Raw genomic sequence first — 18,252 nt, 5'->3', positions numbered from 1 at the left:
CTAAAAAATTTTATAATTTATTCCAAACCATTAGAGCCATAACAGAACTGGATCCTCATAGATTACGTTTTGGGTACCTGTGCAAAATTAGCTTTAAAAATAATACATTTTAATACGTTTTATGGATCAGTTTTTCCTCCTCGGTGGATTAAATCAGTATTCTTATGAAACGAATTAAATCATAAATTTTGTATTCGAAATACGAATAATTGATTTTTTTGAATTATATTTCCGATAATGACAAATCAATCAAGATAAATTTGATTAATAAATGTTTTTTCCCCCAAAAAATACTAAAAATGATTTTGTTATAAAATATATTGATATGATGATAAAACAAACGTGTACATAATTCCCAAATATAATAAAGCCTTTTTTAAGAAATAGCTTCCCCTAAGATTAATGTATAAACAAATTACAATTGTGTTAGAATTATTTTATTAGAAGTTGTTGTAATAGATTTATTTTGGTTCCATGATATCTTGCTTTTCCCAAAATCGATCTAAAAATCCCAATAGGTACATTTCTTAGGAGGATTCATAGGGTCTCCGCGTGAGCAACTAAAAGCATCTGAGAACTCTTTTAAATTAGAAACGACCCCGTTTACTCTATTCATTGTTTATTGATTTTAATCAAAAAAAAGTAATATAATTAAAAGGTTATTATATGAAAACTTGGAGATACATTCCCCATAACAAATCCATGGCAAAAGTGCGCAGCTTTGGAAAGATTAAAAATCTTGGATTAATTTTTTTGATAATAAGAAAAGATGGAAAGAAACGAAAGGAAAGAGGAATGCATTGAAATATAAAATTGAGCCAGGTTCGGTCTCAAGAGAAAAATGTCTTCTCTTTATTTTTATCTAGCGGTAATGCGAATTTCGGGTATGATAAAAGTTGTATATTAAAAAATTCAGGATAAGCTATAAAACTCCATCTTACTAATTTAAAATTTGGATGCGAAATCACGAATGTATATGATGTAAATTCCTCATTTCATTTTTTAAATAAATATCAACATTTAATTTACTACTCAGTTTATTTGTGATTTGGAGCGGGCCGAACTCGGTTATGCTTATCTCTAATTTATTTAACACTGAATAAATAACCTGTATTTATAGGGGCTGGTTGGAGGAGGGGTGACTGTTTCATTAGAACACCGTGCCTTATTTAAATATCAAAAAACAAATAATATAGATTTATTTACAACAAAGGTTATATAGTATACAAACTTGAGCATATGCTAGGAAGAAGAGTTGATCCTCAGTTATATTGGAATTCGAAGTATATCTTACATTATTCATATCCCGACGATTCTTCAATGCCTATTTTAAAAGTTACAAATGTTTGATTTATTTGCGTATATTTGATAACCCTCTTTAAAAGAATATGTGTACCTGTTGTATATGGGTTTATAAAATAAAAACGGGTTTTCGGACAAGAAAATAGTGATCTGCATCGGGCCTAACGTTTATAAACCGGTTTGGCACAAATTTATTTTAAAAATGTTTTTCCGGCCCGACCTTGAATTCTTTTTTAAAAGAAATTTGCCAGCCTAACCCTGCCCGAATTTATTTAAACATAGAAATTAATTTTTATGATTAATTAAAATAAAAGACATATGTCATATGGCATCTATTTTCTATAAATAAAATCAAATATTTTTATTTTACATATTTAATTCAATATAAAACTGATAAATTTAAATATATTTTAAAAAAATTTCCAAAGCTCGACCTGACGGGTTCGAACCCAATTTTTAAAAAAATTAAACCGATTCGGGCCGGGTAGATCTCTAGTAGAAAATTTTTGCATTGATATTTATGTTATAAATTTTTAATAGAAGTTGTGAAAGTCAATTTTTTTTCCTCTAAAAACAATTTGGAAAAAATTCTTTCGCAGAGAAGAGCCCATTTATTATCATGGAATTTAACATTACGATTTGAATGTTTCAAATAATAAATACTAAAGATTGTATAAACTTAAAGTTTATAAAGGTCACAAAATATGGAAAAATGAGAAGAATGAAAAAAAATTTTATTAGAGCTATTTTACTTTCTGTTTTGTTATGAAAAAATAATAATAGATTACTGAGGTTCTCGAAACTTACTTATATTAACCGGAACTTCAAAAAATAAATTCCTTGAACTGAGCCTAATCTAAACTTTTGTTATAAATTTTTTTTTCTCCTCTAGCAACCTTAACCGAACCTGTATATAACTACTCTGCTGATAGATATTGAACAATTTTCTAAGATAAACTTGTAATGCCATGAAAATCCCACTGTTATCTGCTATATTTGCGTCTATCGTTTCAATTCCGTCCACCTTAATTAGATAGAAAGAAAGAAAGAAAAGTAATTATAAAGAAAATATATTTTTTAAAAATATGTTTTATCTCGCAATAAAGTTTATTATAATTAACATGTATATTAGATGAATCTAAATTTCAAGATTTTATCTTTATGATTTGATTATTAACCTGTTGATCATTAATCCAGTATTTTGAATATTGATCTCGGTAACAATTTTGTAATTCTTTGAAAGATTCTTCCAATGATTTGTTCGACAACCACGATTCCCAAACACCATTTCTTTTAAATTCCCTATCTATATAAATATATATATACCAGAAACCTACAGGTAAGATTTAAAGGCCTGATTTTGTTAATTATTATCAAATATATTGTTTTTATTTCCTTCTTTTTTTCTTTCCTTCCTTCCTTCCTTCCTTCCTTCCTTCCTTCCTTCCTTCCTTCCTTCCTTCCTTCCTTCCTTCCTTCCTTCCTTCCTTCCTTCCTTCCTTCCTTCCTTCCTTCCTTCCTTCCTTCCTTCCTTCCTTCCTTCCTTCCTTCCTTCCTTCCTTCCTTCCTTCCTTCCTTCCTTCCTTCCTTCCTTCCTTCCTTCCTTCCTTCCTTCCTTCCTTCCTTCCTTCCTTCCTTCCTTCCTTCCTTCCTTCCTTCCTTCCTTCCTTCCTTCCTTCCTTCCTTCCTTCCTTCCTTCCTTCCTTCCTTCCTTCCTTCCTTCCTTCCTTCCTTCCTTCCTTCCTCCTTTTCTTTCTTTCCTTCATTTTACTTCTTTAGATCTTCCTTTTTAAAAAAAATAATAATTAAGATTTACTCGGATGGTTAAAGCTATGAGATATAAAATAGGATATGATAGATCCTATAGCTCCAAATAGATAGGCTCTGAGAAATAAAATACAAATAAACGTATTATTTTTATTTATATACAAATCAAATAGTCAACATAAGTATATTTCTGTTTTGTCCGACCCCGTGATCTGTGTTAAAATATTTTATCGAGACGGACTTGTTCAATTCGTACAATATTTAATTTTTTTACGGGTATGGCTTTTATAAATATAGCCTTAGAAGTAGGTAAATTTATGGATGGAACTTTTCTACTAATATCGCCAACATTTGTCTTAACCTTAAACCTCATTCATCACCTTAAGTGTTACAAAACATATTTAACGAATTTGTGATAAAAATAAATATTTTATTTTTTAAAAAATATATATTAATATCTAAAATATTATTATTTCTTTTATACTTAGGATAGGAGCTATCATATAACGGTTTCTGTAAATTTCCGGCCATAATTACTAATAAAAATATGAAAATGAGATTGAATTATATTTATTTACCTATAAATTTATATAAATTATTTTAAAATTAGAATATTTCTCAGAGAAAGGAGGTCATATTATTTTTAAAAAATTTAGTTTGCAATCATCGACAGTGGAGGCAGGAAGAATCACAAGTTTTTCTATGGGGTATAGGTCAAATATTTTAATAAGGGGCTCGAGCCCTGCTGCCTGCAGGAATTTGGTGCGTATGCCGAACTGCATATAGATTATGTCCTTTTCCCGCTAAATTTTGCTATCTCGAAAAAATTGTTTTAAAGGGATAATTGAAAATATGAGGTAGTTGATTATTAAGTGTAAATATTATTATAATTTACTATAATTTTGCAAAGGGGAATTAATTTATATAATTTAATTTTTCTTTGTTTAAATTAGCACGGCAGATTTTTAACCCATGGGCCCAAATTTTTAAATATTTGGGCTTTCCCTAACCGGGTCTGCCAATTTCTGATATTTCTTTAAATATAAATATATGTTATTTTAAAATCTTTAACTCCTTTAAAAAAACAAAAAATGGTAACCTATTTCGTTTTCCCATAGAAGGTTGGTTGTAACATATGTGTGAGGGTAATTCTTCCATTTTCTATATAATATATATATAAATAATTGTTATAACTACATTTAAATTACAACTCCGCCGTTTAATCCTTCATAGCATAGGATTTAGGCAGATTCCCGTCTTCTAAAAAAAAAGCGTTATTATAATTAAAATTCTGTAGTCACCTATCTTTTAATGTTAATTTTTTAGTCAAATTTTTACCTAGTAGTTTATTTAATTTATATAGGGTTTAGGTCGGCATAAACCTCATCTATTCATTCGTGGAGATTTCCTTTGTTTGTTATTATTACAAATACAAGGATCAGACCAACATAAGCCAATTACGAGTTACCCCCAGCCCTTCCATTATCAAAAAAAATGAAATTCGTATCGAAATTAGGTAAAACAAAAAATCAATCTTTCCCCACTTACCCAATTCCTACCCTTATTTCAATAAGCGAAAACCATTCTGAGTCATCAAGCCCCTCCCACTCCTACAATTATGTTATAGAAGACCCCAACTCCTGCTTAGAGATATCAAAATGTAATATATTTTTCAAACTGTTTATTTCCTCATCATCTATTATATTAATTTTCTAATCATTATTAATTATAAATTTTGAACAAATAGTGAGATTCTTTCTTAGTATAGTTGGGTAATGGCTAAATATCGCGGGCTTATTGCGGCTAAATATTTGCAGTGGAAAAATTCAATAATATTATGGCGTTATTTATATTAGTTTCTTCTATCGCCGGGGTGCCTAATGGGTTAGATATATGCTTAGAAACAGAAGGACGAAGAAAGACGCATGTTCAATACAGGTAAGGGGCATAAAAACTTTCAAGTTTTTCTTCGATGATTGATGTGTAAAGACATATGGTAAGATAAATTTCGGAGCTTAGAGATGACACCCCGGTCACCGACAGGCCTGGTCAGGATGAAGGAAACAAATGGAAATATGAATATAAAAGCTAGGGCGTTCCCTCCAAGCGACGCGCAGGGTATAGACTTTCATCCTGTATAAAGTAAAGTAAAGGTCAAAGCAAAGACGACAAGATTAACAAGTTTGAATATTGGGACGTTTAAAGGTAAGAGGAAAAGTTGATATAGCGTGCATACAAGAGACGAAATGGAAAGGACAGAAGACTTTAATGATTGGAGATGGGTATAAATTGTACTATAATGGAATTGTTAGCAATAGGAACGGTGTCGGCATCATCCTCAGTCAAGATCTAACCTCCTCAGTAGTAGAAGTCAACAGGATCTCTGATAGACTAATGACGATAAAACTCTACACTGGTCAATCAATACTACACATCCTTTCAGTATATGCTCCTCAAACGGGTTGCAATGAAGAAGAGAAAGATGATTTTATATCCTTGATGAAGCTGTAATGGAATTCCCTAGCGATGACCTAGTCTTAATTGGTGGTGACTTAAATGCGCATGTGGGGAAAGCAAGAGATAGTTACAAAAGGCATCATGGTGTTTTTGGATATAAGAAATGATGAAGGAGAGCATTTACTGAAATTTGCGCAAGACTTCGACCTTACCTTAACCAACACCTACTATAGGAAAAAAGACAGTCATATGAAAGTGGTACAAGGAAAACACAGATAGATTACATGCTCGCTGAAGATTAAAAGATGTAATAGACTGCAAAGTCATCAGGAGAAGATATTGCCGCACAACACAAGCTACTAATCATGGATTTACACATCTCAAATAAATCTATTCAAAACAAGAAAAAACTGGAAACATGCATAAAATGGGGCAAATTAAAAACAATGACAGATGCCTTTGCAATCAGTGCAAACATTGTAACAATAGATTCCTCACAAGTCAGGGAAAAGATGTGGACAGACATTTCATTCACATTAATAGACACTACCAAATCGACACTAGGCTTGACAAGGGGAGGTAACAAATCGTACAAAAAACTATGGTGGTAGAATGAAGGTTTGGAGAAAAAAGCCCTTTATAAAATAAAAACCCAGATGATAAGAGACAAGATACAAAAAATCCATGATATTAGCTACGAAGGCGGTGGTTAGGGAAAAGAATTCTAGGGATATAAACGGAGCTCCGAAAGTAATCAAGAATAAAGATGGGAAATTGATAATATAGGAAAAAGAAATAATGGATAGTTGGAAAGAATATTTTCAGATGCTTCTCAACTTTAATCCACATACTACATCTAGACGAACACTCCCCATATCAAAACCTTGTTTACCCTATAACAGAACAAGAAATAATCACATGCCTCAAGCATATGAAAAACAACAAAGCTAGGGGTCCAAACGATATTCCAATAGAAAGCTATAACAAAAATGGAAGCAGAGCTATCTAGTTCCTATCTTAAAAAATAAAAGGGTTCCACTCAATTGTCAAAATTACAGGGGCATAAAACTAATGTCACACTGTCTAAAACTATAAGAAAAAAAATAATAGAAAAAAGATTAAGAGACATAATCGAAATAGGAGAGGTGGGCGTTACGCCACAAAAAGGTTCCCGAAAAATATATAAGAATAATACAGGATATGTATATGGGCCATACAACAATGGTCCGTAGCATAACAGGTACTTCAGCAGGCTTCACAGCCGAAGGAGTTCATCAAGGGTCGGCTCTCAGCCCTCTTCTCTTTATTACAGTAATAGATGTATTAGCACAGTCTATTCTATACCTTAAACAGTCCCGTGGAATATGATATTTGCAAATGATATTGTGATACTTGCCTAATCCAAGGATGAAATAAAATAAAGATTAGTGAGTTGGATAAATATTCTAGAAAAGCACGGACTATAAGTAAATTGAGAAAAGACGGAGTATATGGTGATAAGAGAAGATGAAACAGAGTTTATTGATAGAAATGAATGGCAGATATCGGCAATTGAAGGCTGTAAATATTTGGGCTCCACTATACAAACAAACGGACAATAGAGAGATAAAGATTAAAATTAATTAAGGGTGGTTAAAGTGGAGACATTTATCTGGAGTGCTATTAAAAAATCCCACACAAATTAAAGGAAAAAATTTACAGTTACAACAAATTATTCTATATAGATCGGAAACATGGCCAACCAATGAATCAGACGAGAGAAGTTTACAAACTATGGAGATAAGAATGCTGAGGATGATTGCTGGGGTAACAAGAAAGGATAAAGTGAGCAGTACAGGAATACTAAGTAGTTTAAAGGTAGTGCCCATTAAGACTAAGTTAATGGTAAACAGACTTAAGTGGTATGGGCACACAATGAGAAGGCCTATGAACTACATAGGAAATAAGGTTGAGAGTTTGGAAGTGATGGGCAAACGTAAAAGAGGAAGGCCAAAACTTCAATGGGGCAATAAAGTAGAGCCAATATAAAGAAGTATATAATAGATAAAAGAGATTGTATGAATAACATAAAGTGGAGAGAGAGATGTTGACGGAGCTTATCACCAGTAAAGATGAAATCTAAAGCGAGAAAAAAAAATTTATATTAGTTTCTTCCAAATTTGAGCTGCTATTTTCTTAAGAAAACCCCGAGACCGAAGTGATAGTTTTCGGCTAAAAACTAGATTTAACGGATTTTCCTAGCCGGCTAAAAATTGGGTTAAACGACCAAAAATATAGTAATACCCAACTATAGTTATTTTTGGCGATAACTGCATAGGTTTATATAATTCTGTAGCAAACTATAAATTTCCAATAAAATTAATCGGGGAAAACCGCACATAATAGTGTCACCCCTTTAGCAAAAAATCTTGAAGTCTATGCGTTAAAATAATATTGGTAATAAACACTGTTCTCTCAAAAAAAATAATAGATATTATTAACTGATAGGTTGTCACTCATTTCCCGTCAAAAATAAAATATTATTTTAATTTTTACGCTAACCGTTTATCGGTGAATCCTCTCTTGATTTTGTTTAATTTTTCTGTCAGAGATTGGCGCAGGTAATTTTTAAAGTAAGTGTCGTTTTGCATATGTAACTTCGAAAAAGAAAAATAAAAATTAGGTCACTTCCAAACAAATCATCGTATTAAATTTTCTAAAGCTGTTTTTAGTGAGGCAAAATCGCTTCATTCAAGTCGATTTTTAAAATAGGCGGTACTTTATCCCAGAAATACTCATGGATGACACAAATTTGCGACATCCATTAGCCAAATCATATGATCGGGCAATATTTTTCGCGCTAAAATATTGAGTTAGCCTTGTTTTTTAAAAATCTAAGTCAAATGGAGAGATTTTTTTTGCATGAAGCGGGTATTATTCGAATTAATCTTTTTTGGGGCAAAATAATTTACAACCATTGGGCAAAAAAATAATATTGAAATTTTGATAAATTATTCTATTGTTAGGAAGATAATCGTGGTTAAGAAAACTTGGTTAAAAACAAAAGACAAATTGTCTAGAAATGGCCTTAGAGATATTAATCGAATATTAAAGTATTTATTGGCATAAAGTTAACATTGTGTTTGTAATAAGCGCGATTTATATTTTTTTTATAAAATTACGTAAAGCTAAATGAAATAGGAGTAAAAAAAGTGTGATTTTATTAGCTATTAATTTTGGCATCGTTTGAGTACGCTTATTATAAATATGAATGCAATGTTAAAAACTCATCCTTGATGATCAAATTTAAATCTAGGACAAACGGGGAAAATAAATTTTTCGGGACAATAAAAATTTTTCTTCTCTTTCCATTGGTATTTCGTAAAATTTTATGATAAACATTTTTAATTTACTCCTTCGTAATCTTTATCCACTTCAGTGGGATCCAATATGTACTGAGGATAACCAATTTTGAATTTCATATCATGTACCTATAATATATATATATGTATAATATATTTCGGGTAATGATTAGTGCTTTTTAAAGTGATTAGTTACTTGAAAGTAACTGTAACGAATTATGTTACAAAAGTAACTTTCAAAAACACTAGTAATGATGTATAGCTTTAAACTTAGTGCTTTTTTAAAAAAAATCGTAATTTTATTTTTTATAAAAATAAATAATTATTTTTACGAACATAAAATTTAACATTATTTATTTATTTTTAAATAATGAAGGATTAACGTGTATATTTTTTATTTAAATTTCAATTTTCATATCTTGTGAGAATGAATGTTCAAAGAAATAAATATTTTCCTTTTGCTGATCTATTAGATATTTATACATACCCGAATTATGAATCCTTTCAAATATATTTAAGCCCAAGTGGGATTTTAAAAAAAAAATAAAGCAAATTTTTTTAATAAACAATGTTAAAATAGTGAATTCATAAATATGATATCTTAAAATTATTAATCCGAAAATCAACTATAAAAATGATCATGAGATTTTTCCTGGACCAAAATAGGAAGAAGATATTCTGAAATATTGGAAGAAATTGGGTTAATACTCGACAATTTAGAAGATTTTATTTGCTAATTTAGCTTGCAACAAATCAGTGTAAAAATATCATTTTTTGTCACATTTTATTAAATTTCCTCATAGGTTTGACTTATAAAATATATAGTAGATATTCTACATGTATGTTTAGATTTAAAAATAAAAAAAATTAAGAGTAATATGTAATATATAAAATTTTTTGATTGCAATGTTTATCTTTATCAGCTAATTCAATATTTATGATGGTTTTTTCCTACTTTTTTTCTTATTTCTTCTTTCTTTTTAACAATTTTAACAATATAGACAGTTGCCCAATTTATGGCCTTAGTATTTAATAAGAAATTTTCTGGAGACTCAAAATTTTGGTCAAGTTAAAGAATTGCCCAAATTATAAAGAGACCGGATTAAACAAGTTTCTAAGGTATTTGTAATATATTATACAGTGTACGATTCGTCACTCAATTATGTATAAACGGTAGTTAAAGATTTGAAGAAAAAAAATCAGAGAAATTTAAGAAAATACACATTATATACAACCTTATAGATGGAATTATTTTTGGTAATTTCATCCATCCAAGCATTTTGGCGAAAACTTTTTACATAAGTGTCTCGTATAATATCAGCCATTTCTTCAACCTTTTAAAGATAAATAGAATATATATAAATTGATTTAATGATATTTGGAAAATTAGAAGGAAAAAGAAAAATCATTTTTTAAAATAATTAATAGATGTAACCCTAATTTTATCCCGAGGATCGATATTGTATCTCAGGTAAAGGGAACTGAGTGGGATTTGCAGGAAATCCGGAATCATTTTTAAGCATTTTTTCCAAATAAGATCATTATCATTTTCTCTGTTATTAACCTTGAGAACCGGAGTATAAGCATCCTCATACTTTTTGGACAAAAATTTGGTGAGGTGATTTATATTATGCCACATTATGTAATCATGTAAATCTCTTCTAATTATTTTTATTATGTTTTCAATATATAATTTATAAAAAAGGAATTAAAAGATGTATTTGCCTTTTTTTTCGTTACATTATTTATTTTTAAATATTTGAAAGAATATATGAATATTCGAATTTTATTAAAAAATATAGGTTTAAGATAAGATACACAAGAGTATAATTTTTATTTTATTTTCTTATCCGAAAAATGAGAGATACAATTTCCAAGAAAAAAAACTCACCTTAAATATAAATATTTAAACACCAAACCCACCTTCACGTTGTATGCATATGAAGTTTCCCTTCAAACTAGGGACGAGAACCCTCCATCTAAAAAAATGTGTTTGGGTTCAGTTAAATATATACGTACCCGGTTCGGTTGACCAGATTAATAATGACTTATTAAAATTATTTGAAATAACAGAAATATATTTTTAAAATTTTTTATATTAATTAGTATCGGACATATAAATAATTTATCAACATAATTAGAATATATTATATATAATAAAATAACTACAATACAATTTAAAAAAAATTATTAAATATAACAAAAATGATTACACGACACAAATGATCAAAAAATATATTTTTTTAAAATTAATATTGTTTTTTTTGAAAATAAAAAACAGTTATTTTGAATCATGTTTTTTATATTATATTATTTTTAACATATAATTTAAAATAAATAAAAGTATAAATTTTTTTAAAAAAAGCTTGAACCCTAAACTCTAAATTTAAAAAAAGGGTTTGAGTTGGGTTCGCGAAATATTGAAGGTATGGGTTCTAGTTTATGCTCCAAACTACTGTCCAGCTTAAGTGCGTAAAATTATTTTATCCGTTCAACATGACTCTTAGGTTAAAAAAGGTTATGTTAAATTTCCGCCTTGGACCTCAGATTTTCGTAGACAGCCAGGTGCCAAACCTGCAAAATAAATTTTTTATAATAAAATCTCACATGGATTAGTTCCCGTGATGATCTTCTGATTAGGTGTCAAATTAATAACTTAAAACCAAATGCTTAGATCAGTGGCAAATTCTTTGCATAGCACCCTATTAACTCGCTATCGAAACCAACATAAGTTGCGAAATCACACGCACTGCATCCATCCTATGAACAACCCTCGCTGCAAAATAAGCGTTAAAATTAACATCTTTTTAACACTTTAAATTTTACTCACCGCTCTCATTTTCTTTCATACATATGTTTACTAATATTTCTCACAGATCCCATCTCCAATATAATGAATATCTGCTTTCATGAAGGGATCCTAGATTCGATACAATACTGAATAGGCATCAAAACGTTCAAAAACGTTTCTACCGAAAGCAAATTTTTCTTACATACCTAGCACATAGATGATTATTTACACTGATCTCTCCATACGAGGACGCAAATACTATTTATCAAAAAATACCACTCTCAAATAAAAGGGCCTTAGCTTAAAGCAAAAAACTGAAGTATTTCAAAAGTATTGTTCTATTCCACATATTAATAATTTTCAGACAAATGTCTCCTCTCTAACCAATTTCGACCTCACCGTTGATGGCTATTTCTTACTATATTTAAAAATATATCCAAGATTTTATCCTGATCTAGCTTTATTCCTTCTTAAAAACCCTAAGATCCTTTAGGACCTTCGATTTTTAAATTTCTTTATTTACTAAGATCATTTAAAATTTCCATCTAATCTCAAGCTGAAGAGATCGATAATTTCTGCTTTAATCATAACTCCAAGCTACAAGCATCTCACCCATGCAAACTTGGGGATAATTTCAAACCCTCTATATCAGCGCGTTTATACCTATTCGTCTCTTTGACGAACCTTAGATTTGGGAGTATTCCTTTTGCTTCCTCCTTGTTAGTTAAAGCATAGTACAAATCAATAGTCCCACACATTCAACGACCTTCCTCGTATTTACAAACCTGTAATTCTTCACTCAACTATGGCTCTATCTTACCTAAAATCAAGGCTTCACGATGACGATCTCACAGTTCACCATTCAAGCGGGTCTGTTTACGAGTTTATAGAAACCTTGCCCTCTCAGACTAACTTTGCAGCAATTGCAATTATTTCCTCGACTGTTAATTTTGCCAAGGCTGAGTCCACGGCATACCAAATACAGCAAACCAATTTTGCGACATACCTTATAGCTCTAGGCTCTACACAACAAACATATTTAAGATCAATAAGAAATAGCCATATGAAATATCTTTGACCGTGAAGTGGCTGGCCCATACAATAAAGACATCATTTCACAAGCACTAACCATCTCGTAAAATATTAAAATATGGTTCCATCGACCCTTCCAATATATTCATGCCTTACCTGCTCTAATCTCTTCTTTTTTGAGGGCAAAGCTCAGAGTTCTATTAGAGAATTAGGGAGAGGATCCTCTAAAAGACCCGGTCAACACATGTAACACTCTTTCTTACAACAAAGGAGCTAGAGTAATTCGACCAACACCAACCTTATAAGTTCTAACGCTTCCACTGAACATTCTCCCATATTTCTTCCAATCTGCTACTTTTTAGACATCTACTTAAACTTTATTATATTTACTTTATATTTCTTCCTTACATTTTACTATGATAGACATATTCACTTAAATAAATAAGGAAATACAGGAAAAATATTTTAATTGAGTTTTATAAAAAAAAATACCTATTTACTTTGAAAATACGGTTTGTTTGTTTAAGAAATCCTTGATATAACTACTTAACCTTTCCATGCGAGGCAAGGAATCGACATGGAAAATATTATCTGGAGATACGGACATGTTTAGAGGTTTGAAAAATTGTTTTGTCAGTTGGGTCCAATTAATCTTGGTGATAAAGAAATTTATATTTTTGTTTTTGTGAATATTATTTATATAATTGTAGACACAAAACTTTTTAGGTTCATTGGGGTTTGCCACTTAAATTTTATGCTAAAGATTCTAATTATTTACTAACTTATTCTTATATTTTTTAAATATCCTAATATAACTTTTCCATTTTAAAACGCTTATATTTCAAAAATTAAATGAATATAATAGAAATCATTCTATTTAAAATAATCGAGTTCGGTCCGGGCCTAATATTTTTAAAATAAATTTCGGGTTCAAACCGGGCCGGCTTAACTTTTTTAAAAAAATTTCGGGCCGGGCCGGGCTTGAAAAATTAGGCCCGATGCAGATCACTAATAGAAATATTCAATTTATATATATTTTATATAAGAGACCTGCAGGCTTGGCCCTAAGCCTGGCTCGTATTTTAATTTAAATTAAACAATCCGGGCCAGTGGTATGTTTTAAAATCAAGTATTAGAAATCACCATTATTAGCTATAAAAAATCAAAAATAAATAATTCTTTCTTTCTTTCTTTCTTTCTTTCTTTCTTTCTTTCTTTCTTTCTTTCTTTCTTTCTTTCTTTCTTTCTTTCTTTCTTTCTTTCTTTCTTTCTTTTCGGGCTGGACCGTGCCGTTCAAATGTTACCTCAGCTTGTCTCTGATTTATAGTTTAAAATAATTGTCTTACGAAGTCAAATTTTTTATCCAACTTTTCTAACGTTATATTGATGCCTTGAGACTCATCTAAAGTGCCATGATATGGTCTTTCAAATACCCTCTTTTTAAAATAATAATATTTTTGTGTCAAATAATTTTAACAATTTTAGAAAATCTGAAAATGTGATATCTTAAATTGCATACTGCGCAGAGTTGTTAAAGAAGCGCGCTAACTTTTTTGGTAGCTATAGCTAAGAGCGGCTACTTTTTTTAATTATTTAATTTTTTAGCGCGCTACATTTTTTGAAAGTAGCTAGATAGCCGCTACTTCTGTACTTTTAAAAAATATAACAAAGGTAAATGTAAACATGAAAATTTAAATATAATATCATAATTAATTATAATTTTTATGATTTATTATTTAAATTTGAAATTAAAATATAATTTCAATTTGTAATTTATATTTTCATTTGTATTATAAATCTAAATCACGTGTTAATAATTTAAAATGTCATCGCCTATGGATATCCAAATCGTTGAAAGGATTCAGACAATATTAATGAAATGGAAGGTACCAGGGAAGAAAATGTTCTTAATAGCTATAATACAAATTTCCCATCCCTAGATTTAAATTTTTTTTAAATCAAAATATAATCAAAACTGGTTTCAAATTTATATGTTTAAAATGTAAAAAAAATATTTCCTCAAATCAATCCAACCTCAAGAAACACCTAATGGTAAATTGTTATTTATACATTCTAATAATATTTATTTTATAAGACTGTTTATGAGTTTTAAGGAAATGGAGAAACATCTAAATAATTTTGGTATAGGCGACTCCACATTTAAAAAGACTAATTCAATTCAAACCAAATTAATTAATAATGCAAATGACCAGAAATTGGCTGATATAGTTATTGTTGATTTTACAATTTATACAGTTCAGCCAATGTCCTTAGTTAATAATCCATCATTACCATGATGATTAAATACTCTATCCCCTGGTACAACAATTTTATGCCGTCAGACATCAATGAATAAAATAGCAGATTTAAAATGATGAAAGATGCTCTAATAGTAGAGTTTCAGAGTATCATATATATGCACCACGGAAGATAGTTGAACACATAACATAAGGTAAAAACTTATTAATATTTATAAATTGATCTGATTAAATTTTTGAGCTTATTTGGGAATCACAGGCCATTAGCTAGACCCTTGAACTCTAAAAAGAAGATCTGTGGCATTAGCCCTTAAAATAATAATAGGATGCCAGACATACGATGTACTTGCAAATAAAATTATTGATAATCTATCTTATATTAAAAATATGTATATAAGATTAAATACGCCCTTACCCTCAAGTGCTAGTGTCGAGAGATTATTTAATAAGGCAAAACTTATAATGCAACAAATTACCTTAAATATTTATTTTTACTACTTAAATTTTTTTATAATCAAAACTAACTATATTTTAAAATTTATAAATGTTGATTTTTATATATTTACTAAACAATAACATTAAAGCAAAAAATAAGTTTATAAATTTTGTTTATAAAAAAGAGCTTAAAAAGTAGCTAAAGCTACTTTTAAAAAATAGTATCTAATAGCGAGCTAATTTTTTTAACAAATAGCGATAGCGGTAGCGCGTTAATTTTAAAAGTAGCGTTTAACAACTTTGATACTGCGTTAACAACTTTCTTAATATTTAAGTTTAACCGAACCTTAAGAGTGGTATTATAGTTAAACGTCGATTGAAGCATAGTTTTTTTTGTAGATAAGCTTTTAATCGATGATATAAGCTATCTAAGCATATAGGATCTGTGTGTTTTATGGTGTTATTATGATAATCGTTAATTGAATAGCGTGACTACATGGCTAACACTATCGGCAAAATACATCAATGCATTGACGTGCAACTTTGATATTGCGATTTGGTGGGCCTAGTAGGGTTCATTTTGTAGAAATAAACTTTAAATAACCTGATGTGAGAAGTCATCTTGAGTGCAATGTACTAAAAAATGATATTCCTGAGGTGTAGAATAAATCGTTTACATTTCGATTTATTTCTTTTGATTTAGAAGCCTCAAGTTAGTATTTATAAGTTTTTTGCAGTGTTCTTAAATCATCCTAGACTAAAAATGGCGAAAATAGTTTTTAATGTACAATAGCTCTTAGAAGGGCTATTTTTTTTAGCGTTAGCGGTTAAGCCCTACTTTAGAAATTAGCATTTAACAATTTATAGTTTTTGAGTGCCTATGGCCACATGGGATTGTACATAAATGTCATCTAGTTTTATCTTGCGTACTGTGTATCATGGTAGTGCGAAAGTCGAGATTTCGTACCCTAGCGATTGTTAGTATGATTTTATGAATATTTTATTACTTTGGAATTATAACATAGAATTAGGATATTGACAATGGTTTTTGATAGGCACTTTGATGAATGCTATCCCTATTGTTATTTGTGCGTTTTGCATATAGGCAAAGAAAGGTTATTCAGCTACTTTACATCTAAATTTCGATATTCCAAATACTCGATTGATATATTTAAATTAGATTCGCTTCAAATAATTTAAATCAAATCTAATCATAGTATAGACGAATAGCAAATTATTAGATTAGTTTTAATAAAATAAAATATACATATAATTTTTCAAGGAGTTTGAAGTTCAATTTAAAAATTATTTATATAAAATTTACTTGATTAACAACTACATCACCTCTAATCTAAAATAATCTAATAAATACCTTACCTCAACCTATCTAAGAAAAATTAACAAATCAATATTGAAAAAGATTAAGTCACATTATTATTTACTAGTGCGATATACTTCTCGAACAATAGCACATTGACCATAACAATATGTAGTTGATTATCTATCCACTTTTTATTCCGGGAAAAAAGATTTCTCCTAATGTCACTATGATTTAATCGTTTGTTAATGTCCAATAACAACAAATTCCCAATGTTTTTCACGTAATTTAGGTGTGCGTTGTAAAATTTTATGTTAACACGATTGTATATCTGATAGGTAGAAATTGGTAGGGTGAGTTGGATTGCTACTTTAATGTTGAATAAATACTTAGAAGAATTTTGGGGATCTATTTCTGTAGTTATTTCGAAGAATCCCGTTTTCCAATTTTCAGTAAACGCTGCGTCCGGATACCTGACTAGATTTTATAAAAGAAGGAATGACAAATAAGTCCAATGATATCTTTAGAAGACGTAAAGAACATTTTAGTAAATAAGGAATATATTAATGTTTTAATAATAAAAAAATAGATTTGTGTAGGGTGGACCGGGGTAAAACGATTAGTTCTCTTATTTTGCCCTGAAAATTTTGAAATATAAAAAGGGAACAGAATAAATGATAGATTTATATGTAAGACAAATAAATCACCTACAAAATAAATTATAAATAACATATCTCTCTAACTTATAATACTTAAGGAGCTAGAATTAATTATTTGAAATGTTTTCGTTATTTTAACCTATACCCAGGATAAGATGACCTAAATTGGAATAAAATTCATTAAATATTTATTGTTTTCTTGAATAAAATATTGTAATTGTGGTATCCATTCAACACATTTAAGTATAAACTAATCAATACCATAGGGAAATGGGAAATTTATTTTTACGAAAATAGCTCACATTTTGAATGTGCCTATTATGGGCTCATTTTAGATTTTTATTATTCTTCCCCTTTGCGTCTATTTTTAAAATTTTTCCCAAATAACACGTAAAGTATTTTTAATGTCCTTTTTTGCTCAAAATGTATTTTAATATGGTGTCGACGTTAATATTGAAACATTATCCTTTTTACATCCTTAATGAGATGGAACATTTTAAATTTATAGATATTGTACAATATATATATATATATACATATATGGTTATTGCGTTTCTGATAAAGTTTATAGTTTTAACGGAACATGTATGCAAATTTTTAAACTAAAAGCCACAAAATAATTTGCTAAAACAAAATAAACTAGAGGGTAATTTTTATAAACTTTAGAGATATAAAACTGTTTTTTTTAAAAAATATGTTAAACTAGGATATCAAAAAATAGACATAAGCAAGAAATTAACTAAGGGTAAAGTTATTCGAGGTAACATTGTTACCCCGTCAATCTAGAGAACTAGGCCAAACGGCTATGGCATTTTTAGCTTTTGTGTATTTAGTAACGAGACATTCTTATCTAAAAATATTGATAAAAAATAATATTTTAATCTTTTTTTAA

General features: G+C 29.4%; 1 protein-coding gene across 1 annotated transcript; it reads right to left on the bottom strand.

The window, feature by feature from the left end:
* Positions 1 to 502: 502 nt before the first annotated feature.
* On the bottom strand, positions 503 to 12,416 carry LOC135923262 (neprilysin-3-like). Its single transcript, XM_065457916.1, has 11 exons — positions 12,322 to 12,416; positions 10,303 to 10,528; positions 10,103 to 10,201; positions 8,919 to 8,996; positions 4,169 to 4,230; positions 3,119 to 3,186; positions 2,481 to 2,608; positions 2,261 to 2,326; positions 1,232 to 1,324; positions 1,109 to 1,164; positions 503 to 608 (listed from the first exon to the last, which is right to left on the bottom strand). The coding sequence occupies exons 1-11, from the start codon at positions 12,414 to 12,416 to the stop codon at positions 503 to 505; spliced, it is 1,077 nt and encodes a 358-aa protein (XP_065313988.1).
* Positions 12,417 to 18,252: the final 5,836 nt, after the last annotated feature.

This window comes from Gordionus sp. m RMFG-2023, chromosome 2 (genome assembly GCF_954871325.1).
Source record: "Gordionus sp. m RMFG-2023 chromosome 2, tfGorSpeb1-WG-v2, whole genome shotgun sequence".
Taxonomy (NCBI): domain Eukaryota; kingdom Metazoa; phylum Nematomorpha; class Gordioida; order Chordodea; family Parachordodidae; genus Gordionus; species Gordionus sp. m RMFG-2023.
Note: the sequence above shows the minus strand (reverse complement) of the source record. Positions and strands in the feature narration are given on the sequence as shown.